This window comes from Sus scrofa, chromosome 9 (assembly GCF_000003025.6).
Source record: "Sus scrofa isolate TJ Tabasco breed Duroc chromosome 9, Sscrofa11.1, whole genome shotgun sequence".
NCBI classification, from domain to species: domain Eukaryota; kingdom Metazoa; phylum Chordata; class Mammalia; order Artiodactyla; family Suidae; genus Sus; species Sus scrofa.
The window spans coordinates 114,086,933-114,099,301 of NC_010451.4; the positions used below are offsets into that span (position 1 = coordinate 114,086,933).

General features: G+C 45.3%; 1 protein-coding gene across 2 annotated transcripts; it reads right to left on the reverse strand.

The window, feature by feature from the left end:
* MYOC (myocilin) lies at positions 438–11,833 on the reverse strand. 2 transcript variants are annotated; one of them, NM_213986.1, is given in 3 exon segments: positions 446–1,795; positions 3,443–3,568; positions 11,139–11,800. In NM_213986.1, coding segments are annotated over 3 exon segments (1,470 nt in total). In that variant the 5' UTR covers positions 11,698–11,800; the 3' UTR covers positions 446–1,010.

The following is a 12,369-nucleotide window of genomic DNA, read 5'->3' on the forward strand; positions in this document are numbered from 1 at the left end:
TGAAGACAGACTTTTAAAGAGGTAATTAAATTTAGGTAAAGAAGTAATTTTTAGGTAATTACATTTAGGTAAAAAGATAAATTCCTTAGTTTTGCTCACCCAAGGTTAGGGCTTACAAAATTCATAGCCATGACAGCAGATAAGAACCAAAATAAAGCTAGTGTGAATGAGGATAAGTTGAAGAAAAGATGAAAAGATTGTTCGAGAAGAACTGAAAACACCAGGAGATGGGAGTGGGGAGGTGTGTGTGCCTGGTGTCATCGTGGGCAGCACCTCAAAACCAGGTGCAAGCCTCTTAGTTACACACACACACACACACACACACACACATCCTAACTTCAGTATCCTTTAATCACAGCTCCCAACCCAAGGGAATGATCTGATCGTTGGAATCTGTACTCTTCTTTTCAGCAAAGTAAACCACAAAGTTCAAAGAGAACGTTATGTAAGATTATTTTATTTTACGAGGCAAAGGTTCTGTCATAGCCAACTGGATTCCACCTGAAGCATTAAAAGCCAACCATAGTAAACACACGTATGTTCAGCTCTGGCGCCAGAGGCCCTTCTCTTCCTTCAGAAGTGCTGCTGTTATTGTAGCTCACAGCAACCCGGCAACATGTGAGTGCAGGGGCTGGCCCTGGGTTCCACATGGGGCAAACCTGTTTTTCCCAAGTTCTTTTCTAAACCTATCCTCTTTAGCCAGTGAGGGCCAGTATTGTGGTTTTCAGGAAGAAACTATTACTCATTATGCGTTTGCCTCAAATCACCAAAAAACTCAAACTATCTTGGTTACATATCCCTTTAAAAGCTGACAGAAGAAAAGCATCTGTTATGATGGGAAACCCCAGCTTGCTCTTCCCACCCAGTGGGACGTGGTGACCATGCACATTCTCCAGGGTGAGTGCAAGCTTGAAAAGAGAAAAGCTCTGTGGGTGTTGCTGGCTGGCTCTCCCCTCAGGAGCCCGGACCATCATCCCCTTCTGCCTTTTTTGACAGCGCTTGGTGGCTTTTCACATCCGGGAGAGCCTGATGTCATAGGTGACCATGTTGAAGTTGTCCCAGGCGAAGAGCTTCTTCTCCAGGGGGTTGTAGTCTATCATGCTGCTGTACTCGTAGCGGTTCTTGAACGGGATGGTCAGGGCCTTGCTGCTGCCCGTGCTTGTGTCGTAGGCGAAGTTGATGGTAGCCTCAGGTGATGAATAGCTGCTGACGGTGTACAAGGTGCCACAGATGATGAAGGCGTTGGCGACGGACTGCTTACGGATGTTGGTCTCCCAGGTTCGCTCAAGCTCCAGATTCTCTGGGTTCAGTTTGGAGAGGACAATGGCGCCTTTGGCGGCCTCCGTGCTGTAGATGACCCAGAGACCTGTCTCATCCACTGCCAGGTCGATGTCAGTGTAGCCACCCCAGGAGTAGGGGAACTGTCCATGGTAGCCGGCTCCAGGGATTTCCTTCTCAGCCTTCAGGGTCTCGGTGCTCAGCTCATACCTGATCACCGTTCTGGAACTGGCGCCCTGGAAGTAGAGGCTGCCCTGGTACACCACGGCACCTGTGCTTTCCAGCCGCCTGGGCAGCACGTGCACCTTGGAAGGGTAGCCCTGCGCAAACTGGCTGATGCGGTCGTACTCAAAAACCTGGCGGATGTCCGTGCCCACTGTGTCGATCCTCCACGTGGTCTCCTGGGTATAGGGGTAGGTGGCCTTGGGGTCTCTCATCCACACGCCGTACTTGCCAGTGATTGTCTCGGCTGTTCTCAGAGTGACAGGCTCTCCTACCCAAACGAGTTCTCCACATCCTGGTGAATTAAAACAAAAACGGTGTGTCTACCATCTTTCCATGATGTGGAAGCATGGCAGAGCTAGAAGAAGTGAGAACCCCTGAGGCAGACCCTTGGGGTTTAAACCCAAGCTTTGCCACTGGCTGACTGTGTGACTTTCAATAAGTTGCCTGGCTTTCTAAGACTCAATTTTCTCCTTTGCAAAAGGGGCTGATCATAGTGGTTTGAGTAGTAGGGCTGTTGTAAGTTTTAAATGTAATTATACATGCTAAGTGATTGTATAAACACCTGCCAAATATTATATGAGCGCTATATGATATGAATTGAGCTATAACTGATCCTTTAACACCACAGGTTTGAACAGTATGGGGCCACTATATATGTGGATTTTTTTTTGTTCAATAAATTTTACTTCTATTTGGTATCAGTTATAAAGGTGGAAGATTCACAGAGGGCTTCACATTCTATTTGTAATATTTGACTTAAGGTGGGCAAAATCTCCTGGTGTTAATTATATTACTCTGTGATTTTCCTTTTTTTTCTTTTGCTTTTTAGGGCCACACCCGTAGCACATGGAAGTTCCCAGACTATGGGTTGAATCAAAGCTGAAGCTGCTGGCCTATGCCAAGCCACAGCAATGCAGGATCTGAGCCACTTCTGTGACCTGCACTTCAGCTCAGGGCAACACTGGATCCTTAACCCACTGAGCAAGGCCAGGGATTGAACCCATGTCATCATGGATACTAGTTGTGTTCGTTTCCACTGAGCCGTGACAGAAACTCCTCCTCTATGATTTTCCTGTCTGATTTATTATTTTTAAAAAATTAGACAATAATCAAGTCATAACAATCTCTATAAAACAAAGCTTTCCAAGTCCTTCCCCAAGGGACCATGTATTTCAGCCATCACTTTACTATACTAAAACTTGAATATAATTTTTTAAATGAAGATATGGTTGAGCACTTAGATTTATTTGAATCACAACAGATCTCTATATTTTAATGGGCATTTCAATTTCCTTACAGAAAGCAGAAACTCTTTGCTACCCATATCTCAGGGAATCATATTTGGAATATTTCAAAACTCCCCATCCTCATGCTTCCCCTTCTATACTAGCAATAATTGTCAATAACATGGATAGTCACTATTGCTGAAAACCAGAGTCTTTGTCTTAAAGTCAAGCTTTCAGGGAACACTTTGCAGAGGGGCAATTGTACTTTTCCTAGGTACCCAAAGTTCAGAAAAGATACCTTGAGTAACAGAGTGTATTGGGATGGCTCATGCTGTCCATCTGGCCCCAAGATAAAGACATGAAGGGTCTACTGAAAATGTCATTTTTTGCATTTTCAGGTGTAATCAATTCTTTGTGTTGACCAGGTAGATGAAACAGACACATCTGTCATTTTCCCCCAGTGCAGCCTAGTCCCCATCCCAAGTGTAGGTGATGCAATATAGAGCTTAGGTAGGGAGAGGCCACCTTCCTGCCAGTGTGCCCTGGAAAGGGAGCAGAAAACAGTTCTGTTCTTCCTCTTCCCTGCCTCTGCTTCCCGGGAGGTTACCTGTCCACCCCTATCTCCCTGATAGTGGGCTGACCAACTCCAAATACAGAATTAGACACAGATAAAGACCAGGTGGGTACAGAAGAGGAGAAATTTAACTCCATACCACTGCCTCCTTCTTCACTGCCGGAATGACCAGACACACTCTCCTTCAAGATTCGAGCAGCAGGAACCTCAGTTAACTCTGACTTCAGTTCTTGAAAGTCCAAGTTCTCCACATTCCATTTAGAAACTATATTAAAAGCAAGAGGCAAAATTGTATTGTGAGGAAAAAGGTCTAACAATAGACTAGGTTGAAGATGGGATTTTTTTTTTTGTCTTTTTGCCTTTTCTAGGGCTGCTCCCTCAGCATATGGAGGTTCCCAGACTAGGGTCCTAATCAGAGCTGCGACCTACACCACAGCTCATGGCAATGCCGGATCCTTAACACACTGAGCAAGGCCAGGGATCGAACCCGAAACCTCATGGTTCCTAGTCAGTTTCGTTAAACACTGAGCCACGACAGGAACTCCTGAAGATAGGATTTAAATAGGCTTCCAAAGATATGATGATGTTTGAGATTTGGTTTAAGATAATAAGTGGGGTGAGATTGTGGGGAGGGACCATGAAACAAGATTGAACTAAGTTTACAACTGTCAGAGCTGGGTGATGGATATGTTGGGATTTGTGTTATTCTCTCTACTTTCATGAATGTTTGAAAAATTCCATAGTACAAAGCTCATAAATAATAAATTGCATAGCAATGTCCCTCGCACAGAGTATTCAACATAAAGTAAATTAAAATAATTCCCACTAGAAGGTCTGATACATGAGTAGGTGGTGTTAAGAAGGGATATTGGAAAGATCCTTAGCTTCTTCTAGGATGCCTGAAATAATTCAACAATTGACAGTCCCCTGCATGACTTAAGCTTCTGTTTTCTTGTCATAATGCAAATGGTCTTGTAAGGAGGAAGATATTAAGCTTTACATGCTTTTCTGATATATTCGGTCAGATCCTTTTCCAAGATCAGTTTGGGACAAGGAAGAGAGTGTGCAGGATTCCTACTGGAATTTCGAGGAGAGTTTGAGGCATGGAGAAGGCAAGAGCTGTGGATGACACTGGCTAGACATTAAGTCATCACAGTGGGTCACACACTGCTACATTGATTTGAGATCGTGCGGAAGTTCTGAAACACTGAAAATAGCTTCTTCGTGAACAGAGGTGATTAACAGGTATTTATAGCTCTTTCCACATTTCAGAGAAGTTTTATATAAATTATTTATGTGCTCTGGTACCTTCACAAGTTTTAGAGAAATAGAATAAGGCTTTAGGACTATAATCTGCACCTAATTTAATTATTACACCACCACTTACTAAGTGACCCCTATGAGCTGGGTACCCTGCTAGACTCTTGCTATTATTACCTCTATTTCACATAACAGTCCTGAGAAGGAATATTATTATCTTCATTTTGCTGAAGAGGAAACTGAGGCTCAGAGAGGCTAAGTAGCTTGCCCAAGGTCACGAGTGGTGGGACTAGGACTTGACCCACATCTGCCAAGGTCATGGCAGTTGTGACCCTTTCTTTTATTTTTCATTTATTTATTTTTGGTTGCTTTTTAGGGCCACATCCATGCCATATGGGAGGTTCTCTGGCTGGGGGTTGAATCTGAGCTGTAGCTGCTGGCCTGTGCCACAGCTGCAGCAACTCAGAATCCAAGCCATGTCTGCAACCTATACCATAGCTCACAGCAACGCAGGATCCTTAACCCACCGAGCAAGGCCCGGGATCGAACCTGCATCCTAATGGATGCTAGTCAGATTCGTTAACCGCTAAGCCACTCTGGGAACTCCAGTTGTACACCTTTCCATCCTCTGGTAGGTATGCGTGTCAGCTTAAAAGGGATTCTCTAGGTGCTGAATGCACCTTCCCTAGATGCTCTCTGAAAAATAAGGCATTTTTCCTTTAAAAGGAGCACAATGTTAAGCTGAGTAGAGGGCGCTAGAGAGGCACTGTGAGGGAGCTGGTCTCTCCACAATGTTATGCAGGGGCTGGCAGCCTGACTGTGAGGACGTCTGGTGGCACCCCCTCAGGCAGAGTCCAGGACACGGTTCCTCTGTGATCTCACAGGCTTGGCCTGGCCATAACCTTTCCACAGCCCTCTCAACGCAGAACCCAGAGTCTCTGCATGAGGACCCCCGTGCTTTGCCGGCCTCCCCTGCTGGCTCAGCAGGGCTCCTGCAGCCTGTCCCAGACTCCCCTGGCTCCTTGCCTGCACTTAGGAGGTGGCCTTTCCAATTCCAGCCTGGGCTAACCAGCCAGAATCTCTGCTCTCTGATGGGATGAACCCCACCTTTTCAATGAGGTTGGAACCCATTCCAAGTTTATCCTTCCTCTGGTACCCTCCCTCAGCCCTGGTGTGCCATGTGGAGTTTACTTTATCTCATCTTACTCTTTAATCAGTTAATCCTTTCTATCAAACATCCCTGACTCGCTTGTTGTGTGGTTTCTGTTTCCTGCTTGAACACAGACTGCTACCACAAGCTCTGCGAGAGGCTCAAAGATACTGCTCAGCACTCTGGGGTGACCCACCCTGGAGCCTACTCAGATTCCAGTGGGGGCTCTCACACACCCACATAGCTCCCAGGTGGAGCACCAGAGAGCTGCTCTTCCTCCCCGAAGAAGCGGTACAACAAGTGCCTGGCTGGTGTCTAGTTCCTTTCCTGGTCCCACTAAGGCCCTCAGAACTCTGATCAAGAGGCCTTTCTCTCCCCTTTCACCCCCAAAACTCTTACATTGCTCTTTGTAGGAACCACACCTCATGTGCTTTCTTTGGAGTAAACAAGAACCACAATAAAACATAATGTCAGGGAATGGCTTCCAGAACGACCGTGAGGCCAGTTCTCAGTTGGCAGGTGGGATGGTTGGATTACAAGCCTGTTGGCTGCTGCTTGGCTGTGTTAGCCAGGAACACTTGGCAATGGCCGAAACTCCCAGAGTAGAGGCATCTGGCATGAGAACCGAAGCCTGTGGGAGAGGATGCAGGGCCCAAAGGCAGGGAATCCATTGTGTAAAGAGGCCTGGACTGGGCCAGAAGTTGTAGCTTCCTCTCTGAGCCTTAGCAGTCTTAGATCATGGAGTTCCCTGGTGGCCTAGTGGTTAAGGAGCCAGCATTGTCACTGCTATGGCACAGGTTTGATTGCTGGCCTGAGATCTTTGGTGTTCCTTGGGTGTGGCCAAAAAAAAAAAAAAAAAAAAAAGAACTCTTAGCTCAAACTATAAATGAAACAGTCTCAATAAAAAAATATCAAAACTAAAATTTCTCTGGAATGTTTCAAAATCACTCAAATTTCATTCTGAATGTGGGAGAAAAACAAAAAGAGGTTATGAAAAGATTAAGGACTATATTGTATCAGACAGCTGAACATTTTTAGGACTTTTGTTTGTTTCTATTAAAATTCAATCCTTCTGTGGTTGAAAAGTCCATGTCTGTTATAAAATTCAGGAAATATTTTCTTCATGCTTCATCCTATCTCCCTTAATTCTTATTGATAGACACATGCTAGAGAGTTAAACTTAGAAACCTGAATTCATTAACTCAGTTGCATTCCATACACACACACACACACACACACTCACACACACATATGGTACATAAACTTACATACCATATATATTTATATACTTATATATATGCAAATTATATTGTAATATTTTTGTAGTGGAGTTATTTTCTACCACTGCCCCAAAAGTTAGGTCAATATTATGTAAATGAGGAGGATGAAGGAAAAAGAAGGGTACCAACATAATCACAAGTTGTCACGAATTCTCTAGGAAAGTGAAGATTATCTAGCAGATTACTTTCCTGGGTGTCGCTCCAATGCATACACTTTCCAGAATCAGTGTGCGCTATAGAAACAAAAGCACATGTTGATGTTTTGATTGTCAAGTGGCAATTGTTTTGTTGCTGTTTTGCTTTGCTTTTTAGGGCAGCACCTGTGGCATACGGGGGTTCCCAGGCGAGGGGTCTAATCAGAGCTACAGCTGCTGGCCTATGCCTCAGCCACAGCAATGCAGGGTCCGAGCCACCTGTGACCTACACCACAGCTCAAAGCAAGCGAGGCCAGGGATCGAACCCACTAAGCGAGGCCAGGGATCGAACTCACAACCTCATGGTTCCTAGTCAGATTTGTTTCCTCTGAGCCACAATGGGAACTCTGTCCAATGGCATTTTTAAAGAATAGTGTGACGTGAGCAAAAGAAGTCTTTTGTAATTATCTTTGTAATTATGGGTGGTCGCTCTGTGCCAGCCACCATGCTGGATGCCTCCACATGGGGGAATTATTCTCCCCATCTGATAGGTGAGGAAGTGAAATCTGCAATGCTCATGCTAAGCCGCTGCTGTGCCCCTCCTGCGTATCTTGCCTACCTTTCTCCAGCCATTGCTGTGTCTACCTGCCTCCCACAGTTGGCACTTATCAGAACCTGCCTCAGCTGCCCTGCCCCAGCTTCTCTGACTCTGTGCCCATATCTGTGTGTCACAGGAGTGTGATACACATCAGGGGATGACCTGTGGCCAATAAAGTCTCAAATCTGGAGATAAATGCTGCCTTCCTCTGCTGGACGTGACACAGCTTCTCAGAAGTCGTGGTGGGGTAGAACCTTTGCCCCGTGGGGACAGCCACCACTCCTGGTTGGTTCTCCTTCCTTCCCTGCAGCACTCTCTTTACCCCTGATTCTCCTCCTCAGGATTGTGGCCCATATAAACACTGCACATGAGCCCTCATCCAGGCTTTGTTTTCTGGAAGGACCAGTTCAAAGCAGAGGAGAACTAAGGGGAGGGGAGGGCTTCTCTTGTGACGCTATAACCAACACTGGATTATTTTCAGTATTCTGTATTTTCCTCTTTGGGCTTGTTTAAAAGATGTCCAGACATTTCACTACAAAACTGTTACTACAAAATTATATATATATGTGTGTGTGTGTGTGAGTGTGTAGCTATATATATACATATATATCCCTGATCTCAATTCCATATCTATGTATACATGTACACACACACACATATATATATCCCTGATCTCATATATATATGTGTGTGTGTATATATATATCTGTACACATATATGTATATATCCCTGATCTCAGTTCAGGGATTGAACATGGGCTGTAGTGGTCAAAGGGCCGTATCCTAACCACCAGACCATCAGGGAACTCCCTATATGTGTATATTATTTCAACTCATACACACATATGCACAAACAAGTGATTTCCATGATTCTAAGGAGACTTTTTTCCATGTAATAATCACACGATAAAGAAAGTGGTGGTGACAGTTTTATAAGTGGAGTAAGAAAACATCCACCTTCTCAGGACTCTCCCCTGCTTCCTTGGCCTCACTAAGCCCTCACTCCCCTTACGCCCACCCTCCCTGCATAGAGCACACCTACACCTAAATCCCAGCCACCCCAAACACCCCTCCACCATCACATCCAGGACACTGAGGCACATCTTTTGTTCCAAGCAGTTCTTTCCCTGATGTTCAAATGACTCTTCTATCTTGCATCTTTAGATTCTATAAGCTAGAGGTCAATTCAGGGTCCTGAAGAGCCACTGAACTCGAGGAAGGGCCTGAGTTCTATTGCCGACTCTGCCGCTAGGGGGCTGGGAGACAGCAGGCTGCTGAGTGACTCTCTGGGCCTCAGTTTCCACATCTGTACAAATGAGCTAGAGGCATCAGATTCTCTCTGGGCCCCCTTTCCAGCTCTGCATTCTTGTGCTAATGTAATTTCCTGCTCAAAAAACCCACAGCTAGAAAAGAGCTTCCAAGTCTGGAGTTCACTATAATGGGCTGCTGCCTTTAGTTCAAAAGTAGAGCAGCTGGAAAGGACAAAAAGAAATATAAAATCAGAGAACGCATCAAATAAATTCCCAAAGACTTGTTAAATGACCACAAAACTATAAAAAAATTGCCTCTATTTTCAAACACACACACACACACACACACACACTCATAGGTTTTGTTCTTTCAGGTTACAGTGTGAAATACATAATGGCTCTTAACATTTCTATTAATAACGATTCATTTGTGCTCAAAGACCAAGTTCAACAAGTCTCAGCTCCACCCCTGATCAGCTGTTCAACCTGGGGTCCCTCAGCATTTCAGACCTTATTTTCCTTCATTCTAAAATTTAGAATTGGCTCTCTTTCAACTCTATCACTATAGGATTCTTTATACCTTAGAGTTATTTCATTTGAACCCATAAAAATTATTACTCACAGTAGGGGGATTTTTTTTTTGGTCGTGCCCTCAGCGTGTAAAAATTCCTCAGCCAAGAATCGAACTCTAGCCATAGCAGCGACCTGAGCTGCTACACTGGCAATGCTGGATCCTTAACCCACTGCTCTGTAAGGGAACTCCCACAGCAGGAATTTTCATTGCCATGTTACAGAGGAGGAAACAAAGGTACAGAGGCTAAAAAATTTGCCAGAGGTCACATCAGGAATTCACTCAGGTTTTTCGGTCTCAGACCTGTGCAGATCTTGCCTTTTATGCAGAAATCCTATTTAGAAAATAGTTTCCCTCATTTTATTTTGAAGATTTTCAAACCTTTAGAAAAGCTGAAAGAAAAGTACAATAACCCCACATGTGCTGTTCACTTAGATTCACCAATTGTTAATATTTTGTCACATTTGCATTCTTTTTCTTTCTCTCTTTATTTATTTAGTCTCTGCTGAACCATCTGAAGTAAACTGTAGCCATTCTGACACCTCACCCCTAAGTACTTGAGTATGTATCTCCTTAGAACATGGATATTCTTCATAACTACTATAGCATATTTCATCCAAGAAACTGAACATTAATTCAATAACACAATCTGACAAGTAGCGTATATTCAATTTTCTTCAAGGATCCCTTGTAGCTTTGTCCCCCTGGATGCAGGAGCCACTCCAGGGTCATGTACTGCATTTGGCCACCACATCTCTTCGGTCCCCATTAATCTAAAACAAGCCCCCCCCCCGACTCCTTTTCTTTCTTTCTTTCTTGATTTTGACATCCAGACTAATTGTCAATTAACTGGATTTACTTTCTTGTTTCTTTATGATTGGAAAACTTATTTAACAGCAAATATTGGGGAGCACAATGTCACAAAAAGTGACACAAATACTGTCTTCCTAAGTACTGAAAGAGTCCCCCTTCCCCCAGTGTGCACTCACGGACTCACCTTCTGGCTGGAGCCAAGATAAACACAACATCTCAGGTAGCAAAAGCTGCTTCAAAGTGACTTAAAAGCAGAGGTTCTCAGACTGGAACAAGAGCAGGAAATCTTCCAAAACAACATATTGAGGGCACCCACAAAGGGTTGCTGTCTCTTTATTTTGCCAAGGAAGGACATTAAAAAAGGGACCTTACCGCTTATCATCATTTCATAAATCTATTGTCGTTTCGTAAATAGAGGTCATTTTAACAACAAAGAATCAATCTCTGAACAGAGATTCACAAAAGGATAGTTTTCTAAAAAGGGTAGTTGGCAACTTGCTGCTGATCACACAGGCACCTCACCTTGTCCTTACATATTCCCATTGCACCATGGATTGTGAAAACTGTCAAGGGTAGGCACAAGAACCCAGAACTACTAACCTCAGCAGAACTCTCAGGAGCTAAACGACCAGCAATATGTGAAAGTGATTGCTTTGCCCTCTTTAATCTACACTGTGCTAGATGGGTGGTCTCTGGGAGAAAGGGGGAGGGCAAGAAGGACAGGCCTGGGTCACCTGTAACAGGTGCATGAACGTGTCACCTTCACCCCACATTCTTACCTTCCCTGGAGCCCAACGGCACATCCTGAGACATGCTGTGAGCCTGGGGACACTGGACCTTCAGCTTTGCTAACTCCTGGCTGCTGCTCTCCAACCTCCTGGCCAGATCCTCATTCTCTGTCTCCAGTTGCCTCTTCTCCTCCTCCAGAGCTGACTTGTCACGGGTGAGGTTGTTGTAAGTTGTCTCCAGCTCCCTGTTTTGAGTTTCCAGCTGTTCTCGCTCTCTCCTCAGGGTACCCAGCTCCTTCTCCAGCCCCTCCTGGGCCTCCCAGGGCCCGGTAGCCTGGCCCAAGATCAGCCGGTGAAGGAGAGCCTCCAGGGAGCTGAGCCGGGCTTTGGTGGACTCCAGGGCTGCACGCTGTTCGCTGCTGTCTCTCTGCAGGTCCTGGAGGGCTGACATGGTCTGGCCCTGCTCGGGGCAGCTGGACTCATTGGGGCTGGCCACCTTGAAGGTGTACTGGCATTGGCCACTCCGGTCATTGGCCTTCCACAGCTGGGCTGTCCTGGCCCCTGCACTCCACACCAGACAGGCCAGCAGCAGCAGCTGGACAGCTGGCATCTTGGGCCTGCAGCGGCAGCAATGTGCACAGAAGCCCTCAGTTCAGAGGCTGGGTGAGGCTGCCTCTGGAACTCTCCTCTGCGCTGTGAGGTGTCTGGATGGGTGGCCCTGCTGGTTCCTGCCCCAGCTCCACAGAAGTTTATATACATGGGGGGAGCCAGCCCTGCATGGGGGGAGAATGAGGTGGCCACATGAGGCCGGGTGGGGCTGTGCATAAGGGGGTGTTTCTATGCTGCCAGCAAGATACTTAGAAAATGAACTTACAGAGGTTATGTTTCGAATTTCTTTTAAAAAAAGACTGTCCCACTTTATGCACCCCACATCCCCATAATAGTCCTTTTGTCTCTACCTTATTTTCATACATACACTCAACACATGCCTACCTCATCCTGCATGTCTGCTTGTGTGCTGATTTCAACAAGGAATTTATTTCTAGTTTATATTTCCATGTTCTCTACAAACTTTATTGAGAACCTGCTTTATGTCAGGCATTGTTCTAGAAAACAGGGGCACAGATATGCCTAAGAAACAGTCCTCTGCCCTGTAGCAGAGACAGAGACAAATAAGAGCCAGTTAGAATATAAGGGCAGCATGCCACCAGGCTTCAGGGAATACTTATCCTATAAAAGTATTTGGAAGCCAAATTCTTCCCCTCACTTTTAAACAAGTGTG